Source organism: Emydura macquarii, unplaced genomic scaffold, assembly GCF_026122565.2.
Source record: "Emydura macquarii macquarii isolate MOO-44397 ecotype Brisbane River unplaced genomic scaffold, CSIRO-AGI_Emac_v2 contig_6, whole genome shotgun sequence".
In the NCBI taxonomy this organism is placed as follows: Eukaryota; Metazoa; Chordata; order Testudines; family Chelidae; genus Emydura; species Emydura macquarii.
Window position 1 is genome coordinate 557408 of NW_027130143.1, and position 24526 is coordinate 581933.

At 49.6% G+C, this 24526-nt stretch overlaps 1 protein-coding gene across 2 annotated transcripts in view; it reads right to left on the reverse strand.

Annotated features, from left to right (window-relative positions):
- Positions 1-24526, reverse strand: part of SHANK3 (SH3 and multiple ankyrin repeat domains 3) — a 663543-nt gene that overhangs the window by 306460 nt on the left and 332557 nt on the right. For both annotated transcript variants that reach the window (XM_067548257.1, XM_067547515.1), the window contains exon 13: positions 6829-7025. In XM_067548257.1, coding sequence (XP_067404358.1) covers positions 6829-7025 — 197 coding nt within the window. The remainder of the gene's footprint in view (positions 1-6828; positions 7026-24526) is intronic.

Genomic DNA, 24526 nt, shown 5'->3' on the forward strand with positions numbered 1-24526 from the left:
GAAGATACCTGACCCTTGTGGAATGTGTTGTCAGGGATGCTGGGGGCATGGCCCCAGCCTGCTCGTAACAGGCTCGAATGCAGGCCATGATCCACGCCGAGATCTGCTGGGATGAGACAGGACGCCCTTTCATTCGGTCGGCAATCGCAATGAAGAGTTGAGTGGATTGATGAAGGGCCTGGTCCTGTCTTTGTAGAAAGCCAAGGCTCTCCTGACATCAAGAGTACGTAGGTGTCTCTCCTCCTAGAGTTGTGGGGTTTCAGACAGAGGACCGATACAAAAATGTCTTGGTTGATATGGAAGTGAGATATCACCTTAGGTAGGAACACTGGATGAGGCTGTATCTGGACTTTGTCTTTGTAAAAGACCATGTAGGGAAGTTCTGAGGTCAGGACATGAATCTCTGAGGCCTGCCTTGCTGACTTATTCGCTACTAGGAATCGGACTTTCTGGGCCCAGTGTGCAAGGGAACAGGAAGCCACGGGTTCAAAGGGTAGTCCAGTAGCCTGGAGAGAGCAAGGTTCAGATCCCACTGGGGCATCTTACCTACTCAAGTGGAAGTGTGTTGCGTGCTGGGCCGCTTGCCGAGATATCTCTCCGACAAAATCACCTATCCAGCAGGCAACACACTTCCACTTGGCTAGGTAAGATGCCCTGCTGGAAGGCTTTCTGCTTTCTAACAGGATCTTCAGAACCTGAGCTGAGCAGGATTGCTCTTCCCGGCTTAGCTATGGAGCATCCACACCATCAGGTGCAAGGAGGCTGGGTCCGGATGGAGCAGACGACCATGATCCTGAGAGAGGTGGTCTGGTTGTGAGGGCGGGCTACCGATACCTTGAGTAGCAACCTAAACCAATGCTGATGTAGCCATGCCGGGGCTACCATGGTAACATGAGTCCTGTCTCTTTTGGTTCTTATGAGGACCTTATGCATTAGAGATATCGGTGGGAAGGTATACATGAGACTGCCCAACCATGGCAGGAGAAAGGCATCAGTCAGTGAGCCATCATCAAGCCCTTGTAGGGAATAGAACTGACTGCATTTCCTGTTCCCCCTGGTAGCGAAGAGGTCCACTCGGAGAGTGTCCCACCTTTGGAAGATAAGGCTGGCCACTTCCAGGTGGAGCGATCACTTGTGGTGAGAGCAAAAAGATTTGCTGAGGCAATCCACTAATGCGTTCCTGACCCTGGGAAGGTGCACTGCCTCCAGATGGATGCTGTGAATCACAAAGAAGTTCCACAAGCGTAAGGTTCCCAACCAAGAGCTGAGGATCTGGCGTTCCTCTCCCCACCCCCCCATTCCCTCGACTATTGATATAATACATTGTGGCTGTGTTGTCCATGAAAACGTGAACGACCTTGCTGGAGAGGTGAGGCAGGAATAACTCGCAGGCTAGTCGAACTGCCCTGAGTTCTCGGACACTGATGTGCAGAGCCAGTTCATCCCTGGACCAGAGGCCTTGGGTCCTGAGCCCACTGAGGAGGGCACCTGACCCCAGTTCTGAGGCATCTGAAACTAAAGACAACGCCAGCTATGGGGCCAAAAGGCACCCCTGCCAACATATGATGTGGTTTCATCCATCATGACAGAGAAGTAAATGTCTGTGGAGGGACCGTGAGGATCGTATCCAGGTGGTGTGCGGATGGGGAATACAGTCACCAGTCACATTTGCAGAGGTCTGAGGTGCAGTCTCGCGTACTGGACTATGTAAGTTGAAGCTGCCATGTGGCCCAGCAGACTGAGGCATTGCCTTGCCGTGGTGAGAGGGGGAGCCGATATTCAGGCTATGAGCTCCGACACTGTCAGGAACCTGGCATGTGGTAAGATTGCTCTGGCTTGTGTAGAGTCTACGACTTCCCCGATGAACTCTATTGTTTGGACAGGCTCAAGTGTTGACTTTTGCTCATTTATTACCAGGCCCAGTGCTTGACAGGTGGCCAGGAAAACCCTGGTACTGTGCTGGACTTGCATCCTTGACAGCCCCCTGATGAGCCAGTCGTCTAGCTAAGGGAAGACCTGTACTCCTCAGCATCTGAGGTGGGCCAGCCCCACCGCCATGCATTTGGTGAACACACACAGTGTGGCTGATAGGGCGAAGGGCAGCACCGTGAGCTGATAGTGTTGCTTTCCCACCATGAATCGTGGGAACCTCCTGTGGCCTGGGAAAACGGATACATGGAAATAGGCATCTTTTAAGTCAAGGGCGACACTCCAGTCACCTGGATCCAGACAGAGCATGATGGCAGCCAGGGAGACCATATGGAACTTCAACTTCTTCAGATATCTGATGAGGTCTTGCAGGCCTAGGGTAGGTCTCAAGCCACCCTTCACCTTTGGAATCAGAAAGTAATCAGAGTAGAAACGACTCTCCCTTAGTTCTTGAGGAACTTCTTCCATTGCACTCACTTGCAAGAGGGCCTGTACCTCTTGGACGAGGGGTTGCTCATGTGAGGGTGACTGAAGAGGGATGAGGAAGGGGGGCGGGAGGGTTGACGTAAAATTAACTGAAGAGTGTAATCGGCGGCTCCCATATTTAACACCAAGCAGTCTGATGTTATGGCAGTCCAGGCTGGGAGGAAAGGAGCCAGGAGGGAAGAAAATAATAGGAAGTTTGGATCCCGGGTAGTAACTGGTGGGTCACCCTTGGGCGCACCTTCAAACGTTTTGTTTCCTCTCTGAGGGATGACAGCTTGGCTGGGGGGCAGTGGCTGATGAGTGGCCCTGGAGACATTTATAGCCTCTATTCTTTCTTTTATAGGGCTCCCCACCAAGGTTGCCCTCCAAAACTCTGTGGCTGTTGAGGCCTGAAGTGTCTGTGGACAGGGTATACAGACCCAGAGAGCGCAGTGTAGACCTCGAGTCCTGCAGCCCACGCAGCCTGGAGTCTGTCTGGTCAGCAAACAGGGCTGTGCCCCCGAAGGGGAGGTCCTGGATGGACTGCTGGACCTCCACTAAGAGATCAGACGACTGGAGCCAGGACGCTCTCCTCATTGATACCACTGAAGCCATAGACTTGGCCACAGAGTCAGCTGCATCCAATGCTGCTTGCAGGAAGGCCCTAGCTACTGTCCTCCCTTCCTCCAGGATTGCCTCGAACTCGTCTGCAGGCTTGTGGCAGGGAGTCAGACCATTTACAGTGACTGCCAGATGTTAAAATGGTACCTCCCCAACAGCACTTGTTGGCCGGATTCCCTCAGTTACAGGCTCGCTGACAAATAAACCTTGTGCCCAAACAAATCGAGCTTTTTGGCCTCTGTTTTTTGGAGATGGAACTCATCTGGCCTTGCCTGCCCCGTTCAATAGTAGCCACAACCACCAGTGACCCCAGGGAGGAGTGGGTGTAGAGGTATTCAAACACCTTGGTTGGCACATAATACTTATTTTCTGTCCATTTAGACATGGGGGGCAGAGAGGCAGTGGTCTGCCATAGTGCCTTGGCCACCTTCACTACTCCCCTGTGCATCGCGGGAGCTACCCTGAATGGGGCCGCTGTTGCCAGAATGCCAAATGGTTCCTCTACTGGCTCCTTAAGCTCCTCCACCTTAAGTCCCAGGTTGGTTGCCACACGCTTCAGCAGCTCTTGGTGGGCCCTGAAGTCATCTAGTGGAGCAGAGGTGGAAGGACCCACTACCACCTCATCTGGCAAAGAGCAGGAGAAGGCTGGTAACTGTTGGGAGACAGGGTCCCAACCTCTCGCGGTACGGTTCCGGGGACCAGCATCGTAGGTCCGGTGACCATGGGCTCACTGGAGAGCAGCACCTTGGTGATGGGGAATGCTGTGGCAGTCTTAGCGCAGGTCTTCCCCTCGATAAGCCCCCCCAAAGGGGTAGACGGCTTTCGGCACGAGAGCCTCCCTTCCCTGGGTGTTGGTAGTACTGGGATCACCAAGAGGTCCTTCATCGCCTGGAACACCTCAGGAGTCGTGCCGCTTCCTGAAGTTGGCTACGGGTAGGACGGGGCTTGACACCCGTATAGGCAGAGACCCTCTCAGGGCCTGAGAGGATGGGTGGCCCAATGTGGGTCTCACTGAAGTCCCCATGCTCTCCTTAACCAGCTTAGGTGCCTGCAAGCGTCCCCGTTCAGCGTGGGCGTTCTTTGGCTGTTTCTTCGGCACCGGAGATGTTGAATGGTGCCAGAAAGACAACAGAGCCAGGAGGTGCACCACGCCAATGCTGATGTGCCCGCTGCCGACTCCCAAGCTCGGTTCCGACACTGGCTGGAGCGCTGATTCCATTAGGATGGCTCGGAGTCTAACGTCCTGATCTTTTTTAGTCCAAGGACGGAAACTTTTGCAGGTCTTACACTTTTCCCGCATGTGCACTTCCCCTTGGCACTTCAAGCAGCTCTACTGCAGGTCATTCAGTGGCGTCGGCGTCTTACATGAAGTGCAGGGTTTAAAATCCAGGAAGTGGGGCATACCCCGTCCCTGGGTCAAACGCAAACTAAAACTAACTCTAAAACTAACACTTAACAACAAATACTGACTATGTACACTTGATAACAAGAAAACCAATAGGTTGACAAAGGACTTGCAGAAGGAAGGAAACGTTCCATCACCATCACAGGTGGTAAGAAGGAACGGAGAGGGAGGGGAGCCTGCAACACCCTATATACAGGCGCATACGTGCGTCACTACAGAGGGTGCTAGAGCCAGCTCCCCAAGTACCACTAGGGGAAAAATTTCCAGCACCGGTGCATGTGGCGCACACACACCTAATTGGGAATGGACATGAGCAAGCACCTGAAGAAGAACCATCAATACCAGATGGACTACTGCGAGAGGTTGCAACTGGAATTTCCTTACATACCATCAACAAGAGGACAGAAGACATCTGTTGTTCTGCTCCCTTCCCCATGAAGATGGGTTCTCCCAACAGCTGAGTTTGCAATACAGAATACACAGCAGGAAGAGGAGATTAACCCCAAACAAAAGCAGATTGGTATCTCTATGCTGCTTGGACTCTGGGGGCAAAGCATTTCTAGGCATAAGCAAGAGATCTTCAGCTGCTTAGCCTGGGTTAGCCCTAAAGGATGTAGAGAGCTTGCTGATCATAGAAAATTCCATTACCTTTTAAAACTTAAGATAGTAACTCATTTGTGTAGCTCTGGTTACCTAGTTTAACCCTGTCAAGAACTCTCTGGTTTCCCTGTCCTGGTTAACAGAACTTCTTTATAGATTTTATTATAGGATTAGTTACAGGCATTGTCTGTGGTGTGAGATCTAAGGTGCAAATGACAAGGGGTAAGTCCCTGCAGGATTGAGAGTAACCTGAATATTGCCGTGATTCTTGGCATAAGGGGCCCCATCTATCACAAAGGGAAATCCACCTGGGTGGTGAGGTAGAGAGTACCCAAGGGAACTGTCAGTGACTCCATGTTTCGGCTGTTATAGCGGTGTGATGCGTTGACACTTGGTTGGTGAAATCTAAGTATAGAACTCCCACCAATTTGGGGTTTGTACCTAGCTTCCTAACAGTCTGCCCTACGGCTGGAACTCACGCTCCTGAGTCACTGAAGGCAGCGTTACAAAGACAAATCAGAGCAACCCATCTATGTTGTCTCTCTCGATCATTATTTTATATACCTATTGACAGCATAGAGTGGAGATGAAGAGTGGAGAAAGAAGCAGGAAAAATAAGAGAGAAAGATACAGAGGAGACATCCAAGGCACTATATTAACCCGGGATTTAGGGGAGAGGGAGAAATGTGGAGCCAACGCAGCTTTAAAGAGAACCTCTCCCATCAACGTGTCTGCTTGACGATTTATGATATTTTACGACACACTTGAAAATATCAATGAAGTGAAGCAACATTCACCAATCACTATACGAAATGGAAAGTCACTTTAATGTTTCCTCTCAAAACAATCCCCCCATCTCCCGGCTTGGGTCAGCTACAGGCAATTCTTGAAACATGTTCTTCAAGGAGACCGCCACGTGCTCTGACCCCAAACCACTCAGTTCACCATCATCCCTTTCCAAAAATATTCCTGTTTTAGAGGGAAACAGTATTACTGGGAGTCTAGACAGGAATGAATACAGGCAACCAGACCTCAGGTGAGATGCAGGACAGGCAGGTAAGATCTTAGGCCCACAGGGAAAGAAAAGGAGGTGCCAAACCCAGCTTCTGCTTACTAGGTAGACTACGCTGCTACCAGATTCCTCTAAAATCCCATGCCACAGCTGTGAGCTGAGTGGGCGAGGGGGCGATCCATGGATTCACAGACACCAGGGTAAGGCCCTACCATCTCTGCCAGGATGGGAATAGCCCATTGGGAGCAGCTTCTGCTTCCAGTCTCCCCTCCAGCACTTCAGAAGTTTTGTGCACACTCAACACTCACTCTCCGAACCACACCTGGGAGTCTGGGAGTCACTGGGACCCTTTGGCTTCACACCCCTGTCCTGAAACCCACATGGAGCAGAGCAAGAATTTGCAGCAACAACTGTAAGTTTCGGCAGTCCCCCAAATCATCTTGGCTGCACTTCTTGTTCCCAACAGGAGAGCACGGCCCGAAGGGAAAAACTGCCTGGACAAAGCAGACCCCAGCAAGGACCAAAGTGACCAAGGCGGTGCATACCCGGGGGGGCAACCCCCAGGGCCAGGGGTCCCCCACAGAGCAGAGTCCCCAGGAGTCGGCCCCTCCCTCCTCCAGCCATCCTTGCCTCTCGGAGCCGGGGAGGGGGCGCCCGCAGGGGACACGACCCAGCCGCTCGTCCAGGGGCGGGCTGGGCTGGGCACAGCCTCGCCGGCCACCCCAGGGCCCTTCCCCGTCCCTCCGCCCGGGGCCCAGCGCCGCTCACGCCCCCGGCCCGGCCCGGCCCCACTCACCCTTGACGGCTTCGCCCCGGTTCAGCTGGATCTCGCCCTCGCCCTGCGGCGTGTAGCTCTTCACCACGATGAACCTGCGGCCGGGCACGGCGCTGTACAGCTTGCGCTTGGGCCCGCGGAGGGCGGCGGGGGCGGCGTGGCGGGCGGGCTCGGGCCCCGGCCCGGGCCCCGGGGGGGCGCCCTGCCCGGCGCTGGGGCTGTAAACGAAGACATAGGTTATGGTGCTGATGCCCGGCAGCGCGCAGCCGAGCCCGCCGGGGGGCAGCGCCATGGCGCGGCCGGGGCCGGGGCCGGGGCGCGGGGCTCAGCGCAGCGGCCGCCCTCGCCCTCGCACGGCGCCGGCCCGGCCCGAGCCCCGCGGGCCGCCGCTGCCGCCGGCCGCAGGCGGCTCCATGGCTCCGCGCCGCCCCGCCGCGCTGCCTCCGGGCTGCCGCCGGCGCATGGCCCGGCCGCGGGGCCCCGCCGGGCTCGGCTCGGCTCCCTCCGGCGCCGCGCCGCCGCACGCACCCGGGCCGGCCGGCAGGGGCCTCTCGGCGGCGGCGGCTCCGCCCCCTCTGCGGGCGGCCGGGCGGGGACGGCGGGGAGGGGGCTGGGCTGGGCTGGGCTGGGTGTGGGGCGGGCTGAGGGGCAGGGCGGGGCGGGCAGGGCTGGGTGGTGTGGGGCAGGGCGGGGTGTTGGTGGTCTGGGTGTGGGGGGGCAGGGGGGGGCAGGGCGGGGTGTTGGGGGGTAGGGCTGGGTGTGGGTGGTCTGGGGGGCAGGGCTGGGTGTGGGGGGGCAGGAGGGGCAGGACTGGGTGTTGGGAGGCAGGGTGTTGGGGGTAGGGCTGGGTGTTGGTGGTCTGGGTGTGGGGGGGCAGGAGGGGCAGGACTGGGTGTTGGGGGGGCAGGGCACACTGCCTGGGGGCTGATGTGGGGGCACGACCCAGGGGAGACAGGTGGGTGGGTGTGTGGGGGGGAGGCAGGGTCCGGGGGTGTTGGCGGGGGGGGGGGAGGCACCTTGTTCCCGGCGAGCTGAGGTTTGGGTACTTTACTCTGTGCCCCTCCTGCTCTGCCCAGGGGTTGGGCGATAATGGGAATCCCCCGCGGCCCTTGGCTGGGGCTTTCCTAATTCTCCAGCCTGCAGCTTCCTCCCCGTCTCTGCCCCAGCCCAGGCCCCGTACCCTCTCCTGCCCGGCTGCAGGGAGCCAGGGTGGGGATGGCTACGGAACATGAATGCAGCCAGGCAGCGTGCACACAGCAGGGGGATGGGGGGAGGATACACTAGTGGGCAGTGAGGGGGTAGGTTACAAAGAGGGCAGAGGAGTGGAGAGAGAAGGATGGGGGACACAGAAGAAGTTGAGATGGGGGGGGGAGAGTAGGACTCAGAGGAGGAGAGGGGTCTGACAGGGCAAGGGGACAGCTGGAAGCATTCCGGGGGCCCTAGGCCTGGGGGCAGAGTTGCTATTTGGCTGAACGGATGAATCAGTCCAGGGGGGCACTCTGCGCCTGGTTAAAAGACAAGCTAGCCCTGCAGGATTTGCAGCCAGATGGGGGATAAATTCTGGAAAGACAGCAACTTCTGGATGGACAGGAAAGCATCCTGCATAGTTCCCAGAATCACAGACTGATGAACAGCACCCCAATTGCCCAGTGCAGAGAACAGAAGACAGGAAGGAATGGTTAATACTTAAACACAACACAACAGCAAAATGGCAAGGCCTCGCGTCTTGCAAATCACCATTTAAGCAAATCTTTTCATCAGATTCAGCCCCAGTCACAGACTCAGGCTTCAGCTCCAGACAGGCTGTCGTGTTGGGGCATGCATTTTTCTGTAATAAGCAGGCCTCAGTGCAAAAGCTTAGTGCTCTCTGTGCAGGACAATGCTGTAATCCCTGCAGTGAACTGCTGCTCATATTAAATAAATAAATAAATAAAACTGGGTAACAAGAGTTCTACGTCACACCTTCGTATCATTTTTAATAGCCAGAAGTAATAATGGGGGATTTCATTCTTAGAATAGATCGTGGGTTTGTGACGACTGGGAGAAATACATGTTGAATTGCTTGCCAGGGGCAAAGGTTGTGGATCTCTCACCAATCTAGATAGACTGCTGTGCAGCACAGGGGAGGATCTGGAGGTCACGATTCATGTGGCACCACTGCCACAGGGAAGATTAGGAGAGAGGTCCTGGAGGCCAGATTTAGGCTGCTAGGAAAGAGATTATAGTCCAGGACCTCCATGGGAGCCTGAGCATTTCCACACAGGGGCAGTTAGACAGGCAGGACTGCAGGGTCACACTCTATGGATGGGCCAACACTGTTCAGAGGAGGGATCTAGGTATATTAGAAACTAGGGAACTTTTGGAAAAGGAGGAGCTGATATAGGAAGGACGAGCTCCACCTAAACCAAAACGGAACCAGATTGTTAGCAAGTAACATTTAAAAGGTCATAGAGGAGTTTTTAGACTAAGTGCTGGGGGAATGCCAACAGGTATGGAGGAGCAAACAGCTTGGCCAGACACATCCCTGACAGGAGGATTTATTAAAGGGGATACTCAATATCGGGATCCTCAAACTTTTTTTGCTGGGACCCCTGTTGAAAATATTTCAGGCTTGTGACGATCCCCCCACCGCCCCCCCCCCCCAAAAAAAAAGTGATGACCCCCTCATGTCATGCCACCCTTACTGGCATGCTCAGGAGCTGACAGCTTGCGACCCCCCCATAATAACCTCATGACCCCCCAGTTTGAGAACCCCTACTCTATATCCTAGTAAAGAGAAGAGGATAGCAGTAGATAAAGTACAGGTAGGAACTGAAGAGAAAAGGTCAAACGAAAAAGAGTCCTTTCAGTTATATCACATGAAGGACAGATAACTAAATACTGACAAATTTTATAAGTGTTTGTGAACTTGAGTGCCTGGTATTAAATGAGGATATTGATATAACAGGCACCACAGAAACTTGGTGGGATGATCAATTTGTCATAGTAATACCAGGGTACCAAATTATAAAATGACCAGGGAATGACAGAGTAGGTTGCACTGGTGGGGGAATGGCACTATATGTAAAAGAAAACATGGATTCAAATATAGTAAAAATCCTACATGAATCACACTATACCACAGAATCTTTATGGATAGACACTCCATGCTGGAATAATAGTATAGCAGTAGAAATATACTGCCAACCACCTGACCAGGATGGTGACTGATTGTAAAATGATCAGGGAGATTAGAGAGGCTACAAAAACAGAAAACTCAGTAAAAATGGGGAATTTAAACTACTGACAGGGAACGTGTCATCTCAGGACGGGATGTAGAGTGAAATTTTCTAGACACCATTAATGACTGTTTCTTGGAGCAGCTAGTCCTGGAAACCACAAGGGAAGAGGCAATTCTTGATTTAGTCCCAAGTGGAGGAAAGGATGTGGTCCAACAGGTGAATACAGGTGAACCACTCTGTAATAGCGACCATAATGTAATTAAATTTAACATCCTTGTAGGAGGGGAACTACCAAAGAAATCCACCACAGTAGCATTTACCCTCAAAAAGGGGAGCTACACAAAAATGATAAGGGTTGTTAAACGGAAATTAAGAGAAACACTCACAAGAGTAAAATGCCTGAAAGCTGCATGGAAACTATGGAAAAACAACAGAATAGAGGCTGACGCTGTATGTATACCATACATTTTTTTAAAAATAATAGAACACAGTAAGAGGACCAACACCCCTATCAGTACCACTAAGGCTAAACAACAGAGTAAAAGAGGCAGAGACAAAGAGATATCCTTCTTCTAACAACTGGAAGTCAAATCCTACTGAGAAAAATACAAAGGAGCATAAACTCTGGCAAGTCAAGTGTAAAAGTATAATTAGGCAGGCCAAAAAAGAATTTGAAGAGCAGCTAGCAAAAGACACAAACGAGCAGCAATATACATATAAAGTACATAAGAAGCAAGAAACCTGCCACCAGTCTTCACTGCAGAGGACGTGAAGGAGTGTCCCACACCTGAGCCATTCTTTTTAGGCGACAAATCTGAGGAACCGTCCCAGATTCAGGTGTCAATAAAGGAGGTTTTAGGACAAACTGATAAATTAAACAGGACCAGAGGATATTCACCTGAGTTCTAAAGGATCCTCAGATATGAAATTGCAGAAATAATGACTGTGGTATGTAACCTGTTGCTTAAATCAGTCTCTGTACAAGATGACTGCTGGATAGCTAATGTGACACTGATTTTTAAAAAAGGCTCCAGAGGCAATCCTGACAATTACAGATTGGTACGCCTAATTTCTGTACCAGGCAAATTGGTTGAAACAATAGTAAAGAACAGAATTATCAGACACATAGGAAAACATAGTGTGTTGGGGAAGAGTCAACGTGGCTTTTGTAAAGGGAATTCATACCTCACCAATCTATTAGAACTCTCTGAGGGTGTCAACAAGCATGTGGACAAGGGTGATCCAATGGATATAGTGCAACTGAACATTCAAAAAACCCTTTGACAATGTCCCTCACCAAGGTTTCTTAAGCAAAGTAAGCAGTCATGGGACGCAAGGGAAAGTCTTCTCACAGATCAGTAACTGGTTAAAAGATAGGAAACAAAGGGAAGGAATAAATGGTCAGTTTTCACAGTGGAGAGATGTAAATAGCAGGATCTACCAAGGATCTGCTCTTGGACCAGAGCTGTTCAACATATTTATAAATGACCGGGAAGACAGGTAAACAGTGAGGTGGCAAAATTCGCAGATGATACAAAATTAGTCAAGACAGTTAAGTCCAAAGCAGATTGCAAAGAGTTATAAAAGAATCTCACAAAACTGGGAGCGCGGGCCATAAAATGGCAGATGATATTTAGTGTTGACAAATGCAAACTAATGCACATTAGAAAACAGAATCTCAACTATACAGACAAAATGATGGGGTCAAAATTAGCTGTTATCATTCAAGACGGATCTTGGGGTCATTATGGACAGTTCTCTGAACACATCTGCTCAAACTGCAGCAGCAATCAAAAAAGCTACAAGAATGTTAGGAAGCGTTAGGAAAGCGATAGGTAATACAACGGAAAATCTCATAATACCGCTTTATGAATCCATCCAAAATTGCGTGCAATTCTGGTCCACCTATCTCAAAAAAGATACATTAGAACTGGAAAAAATGCAGAGAAGGACAACAAAAATGATTAGGGGTATGCAACAACTTCCCAATGGGGAGAGATTAAAGAGACTGGGACTGCTCAGCTTGAAAATGAGACGACTAAAGAATGATATGATTTGAGGTCTATAAAATCATGCAAGATGTGGAGAAAGTGAATAAAGAAGAATTATTTAATCCTACACATACTTAAACCAAGGGTCACCCAATGAAATTAATAAACAGCAGGTTTAAAATAAACATAAGGAAGTACTTCTTCACACAACACACAGTCAACCCATAGAACTCATTGCCAAGGGGTGTTGTGAAGGCCAAAAGTATAATAAGGTGCAAAAAAGAATTAGATAAGTTCATGGAAGATAGGTCCATCGGTGGCTATTAGCCAAGATGGTCAGAGATGCAACCCCATGTTCTGGGTGTCCCTAAACCTCTGACTGCTAGAACCTGGGACTGAACAACAGGGGATGGATCACTCGATAATTGCCCTGTTCTGTTCACTCCCTCTGAAGCATCTGGCACCGGCCTGTTAGAGACAGGATACTGGGATAGACAGAGCATTTGTCTCATCCAATTTGGCCACTCTTATTATTTTACATAATACCTTTTCTTAACATCTTTAAGATGCTAGTTTTATGGTTTAGAAACAGTTAATAAGAACACACAAGGCACTGGAGTATGGAATATTCTGATGTGGAGCACTCCCACTTTATCCTGTTGCAGCTGTTCCACTACGTATAAAAAATTAAATACGCAATGGGCCAGTGAGAGAAAGAATGAATGACTCTATAGCTTACTGGTAAAGGCACTCAACCTGAGAGGCAGGAGAAACCCATCTTCAAGTTCCTTCGCCTCATCAGGCAGAGGGTGAAACTGAACTGGGGGCTCGCACATCCTGGGTGAGTTCCCTAATCACTGGATGAAAGATGATAGGGGAGGCAACCCTCCATATTTTTTCAGGAGGTTTGCACCCATCCCTGTCCTTACAAGAAACAGCATAGATGCCTGATGCCAGCTGTGAAACACTTATAGAATCATAGAATCATAGAATATTAGAGTTGGCAGGGACCTCAGGAGGTCATCTAGTCCAACCCCCTGCTCAAAGCAGCACTAACCTCTGCTATATCATCCCAACCAGGGCTTTGTCAAGCCGCAGCTTAAAAACCTCTAAGGATGGAGATTCCACCACCTCCCTAGGTAACCCATTCCAGTGCTTCACCACCCTCCTAGTAAAAAACTTTTTCCTAATGTCCAACCTAGACCTCCCTCCCTGCAACTTGAGACCGTTGCTCCTTGTTCTGTCATCTGCCACCACCGAGAACAGCCTAGCCCCATCCTCCCTAGAACCCCCTTTCAGGTAGTTAAAGGCCACTATCAAATCCCCCCTCACTCTTCTCTTTTGCAGACTAAACAAGCCCAGTTCCCTCAGCCTCTCCTCATAAGTCCTGTGCTCCAGCCCCCTAATCATTTTTGTTGCCCTCCGCTGGACTCTCTCCAACTTGTCCACATCCTTTTTGTATTGGGGGGCCCAAAACTGGACACAATATTCTAAATGCGGCCTCACCAATGCCGAATAGAGGGGAATAATCACTTCCCGTGACCTGCTAGCAATGCCCCTCCTAATGCAGCCCAATATGCCATTGGCCTTCTTGACAACCAGGGCACACTGCTGACTCATATCCAGCTTTTTATCCACCGTTACCCCCAGGTCCTTTTCTGCAGAGCTGCTGCCCAGCTCGTCGGTCCCCAGTCTATAGCTGTGCATGGGATTCTTTCTTCCTAAGTGGAGGACTCTGCACTTTTCTTTGTTGAACCTCATTAGATTTCTTTTGGCCCAATCCTCCAGTTTGTTTAGGTCACTCTGTATCCTATCCCTACCTTGCAGGGTATCTACCACTCCCCCCAGCTTAGTGTCGTCCGCAAACTTGCCTAAGTCCCAAAGACAGCAGGTCTTGGGACACAGCTTCTCATCAATGTTTGGTGTGAAGAGTGCTCCAGAATGCTTTTTGTGCCTCTGTCTTCACAGACACAAGTCCATGGGGCCAGACGCAATGCACCCGAGGGTGCTGAGGGAGTTGGCTGAGGAGAAGGCAGAGCCACTGGCCATTATTTTTGAAAATTCATGGTGATTGGGGGAGGTCCCGGATGACTGGAAAAAGGCAAATCTAGTGACCATCTTCAAAAAAGGGAAGAAGTAGGATTCGGGGAACTACAGACTAGTCAGCCTCACCTCAGTCCCCAGAAAAATCATGGAGCAGGTCCTCAAGGAATCCATTTTGAGGAAGAGAGGAAGCTGATCAGGACCAGTCAACATGGATTCACCAAAGGCAAGTCATGCCTACCCAACCTGATTGCTTTCTATGATGAGATGATGGGCTCTGTGGATGTGGGGAAAGCATTTTACGTGATATATCTTGTCTTTAGCAAAGCTTTTGATACGGTCTCCCACAGAATTCTTGTCAGTAAGTTAAAGAACTGGACTAGAAGATAGATAGAAAGCTGGCTAGATCATCGGGCTCAATGGGTAGTGATCAACGGCTTCATGTCTAATTGACAGCCGGGAACAAGCGGAGTGCCCCAGGGGTTGGTGCTGGGGTCGGTTTTGTTCAACATCATCATAAATGATCTGGAGGATGAAAGGATTGCACCCTCAGCAAGTTTGCAGATGACACTAGGCTGAGGGGACTGGTAGATACACTGGAGGGTAGGGATAGGATAAAGAGTGACCTAGACAAAGTGGAAGATTGGGCCAGAAGAAATCTGATGAGGTTCAACAAGGACAAGTGCAGAATCCCATGCACAGTTAAAGACTGAGGACCAACTGGCTAGGTAGGAGTTCCGCAGAAAAAGACCTGGGGATTACAGTGGACAAGAAGCTGGATATGAGTCAGCAGTGTGCCCTTATTGCCAAGAAGGATAATGTCATATTGGGCTGCATTAGTAGGAGCATTGCCAGCTGATTGAGGGAAGTGATTATTCCCCTCTATTCGGCATTGGTGAGGCCACATTTGGAGTATTGTGTCCGGTTTTGGGCCCCCCACTACAGAAAGAATGTGGACAAATTGGAGAGAGTCCAGCGGAGGGGAACAAAAACGATTAGGGGGCTGGAGTACATGATTTATGAGGAGAGGCTGAGGGAACTGGGCTTATTTAATCTACAGAAGAGAAGAGTGAAAGGGGCTTTGATAGCGACCTTCAGCTAGCAGAAGGAGGGCTCCAGGGTGGATGGGGCTAGGCTGTTCTCGGTGGTGGCAGATGACAGAACAAGGAGCAATGGTCACAAGTTGCAGTGGGGGAGGTCTAGGTTGGACATTAGGAAAAATGTTTTCCCTAGGAGGGTGGTGAAGCACTGGAATGGGTTACCTAGGGAGATGGTGGAATCTCTATCCTTAGAGGTTTTTAAGATGAGGCTTGACAAAGCCCTGGCTGGGATGATTTACTTGGGGTTGGTCCTGCTTTGAGAGCAGGCAGTTGGACTGGATGACCTCCTGAGGTCCCTTCCAACCCTCATCTTCTATGATTCTATTCTTTGGCCAGGCCAGGAGGTAATGGAAACTCCCACTGTTCACTGAGCTGGTGCATTCTAATGAGCATATGTAACTGTAGTCATTGATCCAGGGCGCTAGCACCATGCCTCGTCTACAATAAACCTGGCCAGGCACCTTTGCTACTGAATTTGGGTCTGTGGATTTATTGGGCAGTTCATGCGTGCTACCTGGCCAGAGACAGTGCAGCACCCAGACGGAACACACACACCCGCAGCCAATGCCTGAAGACAAGCCTAACTTCAATACATGGAATGATACTGGAACAAATTATTAAACCTTCCGTTTGTAAGCACCTATACGGTAATAGGGTAATAGTAAAAAGCCAGCATGGACATATCAAGAAAAATCATGCCAAACCAACCTAATTTCCTTCTCTGAGAGGGTTACTGGCCTGGTGGACGGGGGTAAGCAGTAGATGTGATGTATCTTGTTTGTAGTCAGGCTTTTGACAAATTTTCATGTGACTTTCTCATGAGCAAACTAGGGAAATGCAGTCTAGAGTAAATTACTATAAGATGGGTGCACAGCTGGTTGAAAGACCATACTCAAAGTGTAGTTCTCAAACTTCTGCTGTCAAACTGGGAGGGCATATCTGGTGGGATGCTGCCAGGGTCAGTCCTGGATCCAGTGCTATTCGATATGTTCATTAATGACTTGACTAAAAATTTATAATGCATATAAATTTATAATGCATATAAAAATTATAATGCATATAAAATTTGCAGATGGCATCAAGAAGGGATGGGTTGCAAGCACTTTGGAGGACAGGATTAGAATTCAAAATGACAAATTGGAGAACTGGTCTGAAATCAACAAGATGAAATTCAATAAAGACAAGTGCAAAAATACTATAATGAGGAAGGAAAAATCAAATCCACTACAAAATGGGGGAATAACTGGCTAAGTGGTAATACTGCTGAAAAGGATCTGGGAGTTATACGAATATGAGTCAATAATGTGATACAGTTGCTAAAAAGGCTAATTTCATTCTGAGTTGTATTAGTAGGTGTGTCACATGCAAGACATGGGACATCACTGTCCTGCTCTACTCAGCACTGGTGAAGCCTCATCTGGAGTTCTGTGTCCAATTCTGGGCACCACACTTTATGAAAGATGTGGACAAATTGGAGAGAGTCCAGAGGAGCGCAACAAAAATGATAAAAGGTTCTAGAAATCCTGACCTAAAGCTAAAAAAAGCTAAAAAACCTGGGCATGTTTAGTCTTGAGAAAAGAAGACTGAGGGGGAACAGTCTTCAAATATGTTAAGGGCTATTATAAAGAGGACTGTGATCAATTGTCTTCATGTCCACTGAAGGTAGAACAAGAAGTAATGGGCTTAATCTGCAGATAGGAAGATTTAGGTTAGATATTAGGAAACACTTCTTAACTACAAGGGTAGTTAAGCTCTGGAATAGGGTGCCAAGGTAGGTTGTGGAATCCCCATCACTGAAGGTTTTTAAGAACAGGTTGGACAAATATCTGTCAAGGATGGTCTAGGTTTACTTGGTCCTGCCTCAGCACAAGAGGATGGACTTGATGATATCGCAAGGTCTCTTTCAGTCCTATCTTTCTATGACTCTATACTATGGTAATAATGGAGGCAGTATGAAGAGCTAGACAGACAGAAGGCAGTATAGCCCATCTCACCTCACTAATCCCCTATGTCAGGTTCAGGGTTCAAAGAGCTGGAAGGACAGTTTGGCTCCTTGGTTTAGGAGAGTCTCACTGGGGTGAAGCAGTAAGAGAGCTTGGTCCATATGTGAAATGTGTGAAATAGGAAGTGGTTGTATGTGGGCACCAGGTGCAAATTTGGGATTCAAGGAATTCCTCCAGGGAGTCAGGTCAATACATTTGCTTGGGGAATGATCCTGAATCAGAAATGGGAGAATTCTCCAAAAGACAGGCTCAGACTCTCGACATGGGGTACAGCCCCAAATTCAGAGATGGGCTAATTGCATTGAGGATTCAGTGCCTCGTCTTTCAGACTTGACTTCAATCACAGGTGTGCAGAGGGACCTGCGTTCTCACCCCCCCAGCGTAGTTAGGTACCAGGGTAGGGAGGCACTCTATACGGCTCTCTGGAAACTGCTAGCAATCCTCGCCAAAAGGCTTCCATTGATTGTTTTTAGTACTTCAGTTCCTAGAAGATTATAAATGTTATGTAATGTTCACAGTGGATTTGGAAACTTTGTCTCAGATCCCCTCCCTGCATCTAAATGGGAAGCAATGGAACCATCCACTAATTAGTGCCAATTAGTAGCAGGCTTCACACTCTGCATCAGGAGTAGGGAAATAGTAAGAAAGAAAGAAATCTCAGTTGTTTAGGACTCTCATTCCCATCCATCCCCTCAGAGGGCAATGAGACCACCAGACCAACTAATTAGCACCAGGAGACTGGGGAACACTTTAATCAGGAACTGAAGAGCACTCTGCTCAGACAGCGAAATCTGCGAGGTGCAGCAGGCGCACAGCAAGACTGACATCCTGGGTGAAGAAGGGACTACAATGATACACACAAGGCTGTACTCGAGGAAGGACAGAGCAATTCAGTGCAATGACAACTTAGTATCAGCCCAAGGTGGAGGCATGCAAAACAAATGCCTATGGAGTAATGCAAGAAGCTCCAGACTCAGAGTAAGAAGAGAACTGGATTGAGTGGCACTGGGAGTCTTGACTGCTGAAACACAGAGGGAGATTCTGCTCTCAACTCCATACGACAGACTGGCTTGGTCAGATCACAGAGATGAGGGACAGAAGAGATCTGTTGAGTCACCCTTATGCCCAGGAAAGGACTGTGGCCTGTAGTCTACTACACGCTGTTGTAATGATTAGTTTAATACCCACAAGATGCTCACTGCTGTACAGTGCGCAGAATTTTAGACAGTTCTTGGCCTAAAGTGCTTTCAGCCTAAGGGGCAGATATGGAGGAGGCAGGTAGGGGGCAGGGCTCAACAGCCCTAGGCCTCATTCCCAGTTTATGTCTTATGTTCCTAAAAGCTCAAGCTTCAGTGTATCAATGGCCACCTGAAGGGGTCGGGAAGGGGTTGTTCTGGATTTTTATCCTCTCTTTCCTCTGAAGCATCAGGGACAGCCACAGCTGGAGATGGGACAATGGGTGAGATGGGCCAGAGATTTGAGGTGGCACCAAGCATTTTCTCTCCCTCGGGTACGTGGCTGGCCAGTTCTTGCTCGCATTCTCATGGATTAACTGATCACCATATGTGGAGTTGGGAATGAATTTTCTCCCAGGTCTAAGTGGCAGTGACCCTGGGGGTTTTCATATTTCTCTGCAGTGTGTGGGTGCTCAAAGCAGGACCAACTCCAACTAGATCATCCCAGCCAGGGCTTTGTCAAGCCACAGCATAAAAACCTCTAAGGATGGAGATTCCACCACCTCCCTAGGTAACCCATTCCAGTGCTTCATCACCCTCCTAGGGAAAAAGCTTTCCTAATGTCCAACCTAATATCCTATCCAATCAAGAACCACCCCACACTGCAACTTGAGACTATTGCTCCTTGTTCTGTCATCTGCCACCACCGAGAACAGCCTAGCTCCATCCTCCCTGGAACCTTCAATGACCTGAATGTAGGCTGATATCAAACCCCCCTCACTCTTTTCTTCTGCGGACTAAAGAAGCCCAGTTCCCTCAGCCTCTCCTCATAAGTCTTTTGCCCCAGGCCCCTAATTATTTTTGTGGCCCTCCACTGGACTCTCTACAATTAGTCCACATCCTCTCTGTAGTGGGGGGCCCAAAACTGGACCCCAAATACTCCAAATGCGGCCTCACCAGTGCCAAATAGAGGAGAATAATCACTTCCCTCTATCTGCTGGCAATGCTTCTACTAACGCAGCCCAACATGGTGTTAGCCTTCTTGGCAATAAGGGCACACTGCTGACTCATATCCAGCTTCTCCAGTCCCTGGGGCTGCTCCGTCAGTGCCCTCTAGCTGGACCCGAGGAGACCAGATGACCAGAGCCCTTTTCAGGGCAGCGTCTGTCTGCCCTAAATAAAGGGTGTCAGGAGGAGAGAAGATTGTGTTCAGGTTGGGCTCCCCTGGCTCCTGGGCTCCATGGAAGTTTCTAGCAGCCTCTTCTCTTGGACACACTCCTCCTCCTGCTCTGTGGCCAGTTTCACTTTTGAAGTTCCCCTTCTCCAGGTAGAGCATAGTCTACAGGTGTGCCTATTGGCACTGCGTGGTGCAGGGAGGCTCATTAGGGTTATTGTCAGTGGGCTGCGGGCATCCAATCACAGACCCCTGCCCCTCAAGAACAGAAAGGTTTCTTGCTCGAGAATCTCTCCAGTCCCAATCTCCTGAGAAAAACGACTCTGCATTCTCCTTCCTGGCTTGGTGCTGCCCCAGAAGCTACAGGACTGGCATGCCAGATACCAGCACGTAACTGTGTGTTTGAATCCTTCCAGAGTGTATCCGCCATAAAGGTGCATGGCTTTGACTAGAGAGACGGGCCTACCCCGCACATAATACCTGAGGGAGTCCACAGCCCAGCTGAATTGCCAAAGCCTCCTTCTCAATAATAGAATACACTTTCTCCCTGGGGAACAACTTTCTGCTCCAGTATAGAATTCACCCTCAAAATGCTGGGACCCTCTGCTTCCAGTTCAATGGCAGATGTGTCCACATAGAGAATGAACTCCCGGGAGAAGCCTGGGTGGGCGAGGACAGTCTCAGCTCTGCCTTCAGTGTGTTGAAAGCTTCACCATACTGATCATCCCATTGGACCTTTTTGGAGTCTTTGCCCTTTAGCAGATCAGTTCAGGGCACTGCTGTGAAGCTGGGGATAAACTGGCAATAACATCCCACCAGGCCCAGGAAGCAGTGTGTCTGTCTTCTGGTCTGTAGTCTAGGACAGGAGTTCAATACGTGGACTTTATCTATCAGTTTCACAAAGCTTCCTCCTACCTGATGCCCTAAATATGTTACTTCTGTCATGGCCAACTTACACTTGGCAGGGTTAGCTGTGAGGTTGGCCTCTCGTAGGGAAGTCAATACCTCTCAAGTGACAGAGGAGGTCTTCCCATGTCTGGCTGTAGATTACAATTTCATCACGGTAAACCACAGTATATTGCTGGTGGGGTTTCAGGACCCACTGGGGTAGGTCTCTGCCCAAAAGCACTGCCAACGTGTTTCTTCACTAATATCCAGATCAACGGCACTCTTCACACGATGTCTAGTCTAGCCTGCTCTGGATCAAGGTTACGGTAGGCCAGCTGTGGCTGTCCCATCCGGCAGAGGGCTAAAACTAACGTCCAGTGCTCTGGAGGCCATTGAGAGGCCAATGCAGCCCTTTCAAGGGTGGTGAGGGATCTCTTCAGATCGTCAGCGGGCCCCATATTATTTAATTTCACTGGCACAGGTGGCAGAACTCCCCCTAGCGTATTGGGCCCTGCCGTGCCTCCCTGTGCAGGGGCTGGCGTTTTTAACTGCTACAAAAAGTTTCTCTGGAGTTCTTGCTGGTGGGTCACAATCTCTGTCAGCAGCTGCTGATGATGCCTGGGCCTGCTGCTAGGCCATCCACTGCTGCCACATCTGCTGCTGAAATTGCTGTGGTTGGCCTGCTGCTGCTGCTGCCATTCCGCCATCCACATTCACCAGGGCTTGGCTATGGTATGAGTTAGTGAGCAGCAAGCCAAGAGATGAATCTGCAGTGCACCCATTTGCTGTGTGCTAACTCGCCATGTGAACACTCCTACAGCACAATAACAGCACGGAGTATGTACGCTAGGCACAGAAGATGTCCTTTGAGAAGGATTTCACTTAGAATCATAGAATGATAGAGTTGGAAGGGACCTCAGGAGGTATCTAGTCCAACCCCCTGCTCAGAGCAGGACTAACCTCAGCTAAATCATCCCAGCCAGGGTTTTGTCAAAATGCACCTTAAAAACCTCTAAGGATGGAGATTCCACCACCTCCCTAGGTAACCCATTCCAGTGCTTCACCACTCACCTAGGAAAAACGTTTTCCTAACATCCAACCTAGACCTCCCGCCCTGCAACTTGAGACCGTTGCTCCTTGTTCTGTCATCTGCCACCACTGAGAACAGCCTAGCCCCATCCTCCCTGGAACCCCCTTTCAGGTAGTTAAAGGCTGCTATCAAATGCCCCCTCATTCTTCTCTTCTGCAGACTAAACAAGCCTAGTTCCCTCAGCCTCTCCTCATACGTCCTGTGCTCCAGCCCCCTAATCATTTTTGTTGCCCTCCGCTGGACTTTCTCCACCTTGTCCACATCCTCTCTGTAGTGGGGGGGCCCAAAACTGGACACAATGCTCCAAATGTAGCCTCACCAATGCCGAATAGAGGGGAATAATCACTTCCCATGACCTGCTGGCAATGCTCCTACTAATGCAGCCCAATATGCCATTAGCCTTCCTGGCAACCAGGGCACACTGCTGACTCATATCCAGCTTCTTATCCACTGTTACCCCCAGGTCCTTTTTTGCAGAACTGCTGCCTAGCCCATCAGTCACCAGTGTGTAGCTGTGTATGGGATTCTTCCATCCAAAGTGCACTTGTCCTTGTTGAACCTCATTAGATTTCTTTTGGCCCAATCCTCCAGTTTGTTTAGGTCCTTCTGTATCCTATCCTTACCTTCCAGGGTATCTACCACTCCCCCCAGCTTAGTGTCATTTGCAAACTTGCTGTGGGTGCAATCTACCCCATCCTCTAGATCATTAATGAAGATGTTGAACAAAACCGGCCCCAGCACCAACCCCTGGGACACTCTGCTTGTGACCGGCTGCCAGCTAGACATGGAGCCATTGATCACTACTCATTGAGCCCTATGCTCTAGCCAGTTCTCTATCCATTTTATAGTCCATTCATCCAACCCATACTTCTTTCACTTGCTGATAAGAATACTGTGAGAGACCGTATCAAAAGCTTTGCTAATGTCAAGGTATATCATGTCCACCGCTTTCCCCACATCCACAGAGCCAGTCACCTCTTCATAGAAAGCAATCAGGTTGGTCAGGCATGACTTTCCCTTGGTGAATCCATGTTGACTGTTCCTGATCACCTTCCTCTCTTCCAAGTGCCTTAAAATGGATTCCTTGAGGACCTGCTCCATGATTTTTCCAGGCATTGAGGTGAGGCTGACCAGTCTGTAGTTCCTTGCATCCTCTTTCCTCCCTTTTTTGAAGGTGGGCACTATATTTGCTTTTTTCCAGTCTTCAGGGACCTCCCCCAGTTGCCACAAGCTTTCAAAGATAATAGCCAATGGCTCTGAAATCACCTCAGCCAACTCCCTCAGCACCCTCAGGTGCATTGCATCTGGCCCCATGGACTTGTGTATGTCCAATCTTTCTAAATAGTCTTGGACCTGTTCCTTCAGCACTGCAGGATGTTCACCTCCTTCCCATTCTGTGCCGCCCAGTGAAGCAGTCTGGGAGCTGACCTTGTCTGTGAGGACAGAGGCAAAAAAGGCATTGAGTACCTAAGCTAAGCTTTCTCCACATCCTCTGTCACTAGGTTGCCTCCCCCATTCTGTAAGAGGCCCACACTTTCCCTAATCTTCCTCTTGTTGGTAACATACCTGTAGAAACCCTTCATGTTCCCCTTGCTAGCTGCAACTGCAATTGTGCTTTGGCCTTCCTGATTTCATTCCTGCATGTTTGAGCAGTGTTTTTATAATCCTCCCTAGGCATCTGACCAAGCTTCCACTTCTTGTAAGCTTCTTTTTTGTGTTTAAGTTCACCAAAAACTTCTTTGTTAAGCCAAGCTGGACGCCTGCCATATTTGCTATTCTTTCTGCACATCGGGATGGTTTGTTCCTGTGCCCTCAATAAGGTTTCTTTAAAATACAGCCAGCTCTCTTAGATTCCTTTCCCTCTCATATTAGCCTCCAAGGGGATCCTGTCAATCAGCTCCCTGAGGGAGTCAAAGTCTGCTTTTCTGAAGTCCATGGTCCGTATCCTGCTGTTCTCCTTTCTTCCTTTTGTCAGGATCCTGAACTCGACCATCTCATGGTCACTGCTGCCCAGGTTGCCACCCACTCCTACTTCCCCTACCAAATCTTCCCTGTTTGTGAGCAGCAGGTCAAGAGAAGCACGGCTCCTAGTTGGTTGCTCCAGCACTTGCACCAGGAAATTGTCTGCAACACTCTCCAAAAACTTCCTGGATTGTTTTTGCTCTGTTGTATTGCTCTTCCAGTAGAAGTCAGGATGATTGAAGTCCCCCATGAGACTCAGGTCCTGTGAACTGGAAACTTTCCCTAGTTGAATGAAGAAAGCCTCATCTACCTCGTCCTCCTGGTCTGGTGGTCTGTGACAGACACCCACCATGACATCACCCTTATTGTTCTTGCTTCTAAGCTTAACCCAGAGACTCTCAACTGGCTTATCTCCAGTTTCATACCTTCATACTTTGTTCTGCCAATCACAGACATTTTCACAGGGCAAGTGAAACTTGTTTTAAACTGCACATTCTTGTCTGGATCCACCATGGCTGCCAAGCCAATGAAAATTCAAAATCCAACAAAAACAGAATAAAAATATGTAAAGTATGAGACGAACTCCCTAACTACATTCAACTAACACTAACATACACCCATCCCACAAGCCCAAAGATAGGGGAAAAGCTCATCTTACCAGGCAGATTATGACAGATTCACAGTGATTGGGAGATGGAGAGGAACTGCAGGATGGGTAGAGGGGCCAGGATGTTTATACTCTCAGTCACTGAAAAGTCTGACTTGGGGTTAGGTGAACCCTCTAACAATTATTACTCCCAAAAGCTCCTGTGGCTGGATTGTTAGACACTTCACCCCTACCATTGGCTTGTCGCGAGAGAACAAGCTGCTGTAAAATGAGACCTCCTGCAAGACCGGGAATGCATATGGAGCCTTTTAAATCTTGGTTGCTGGGTCAAACCCAACCCAGGTCAATATTGACCAAAGATTATTGTCATCTAGGGGCCATTCAGAGGCTGCTGTGTGAGATGTATGTGTGGGTATTAATCTGGCTCCCAGAGGACAAGTGTCTACATGACAAAAGCACTACTAG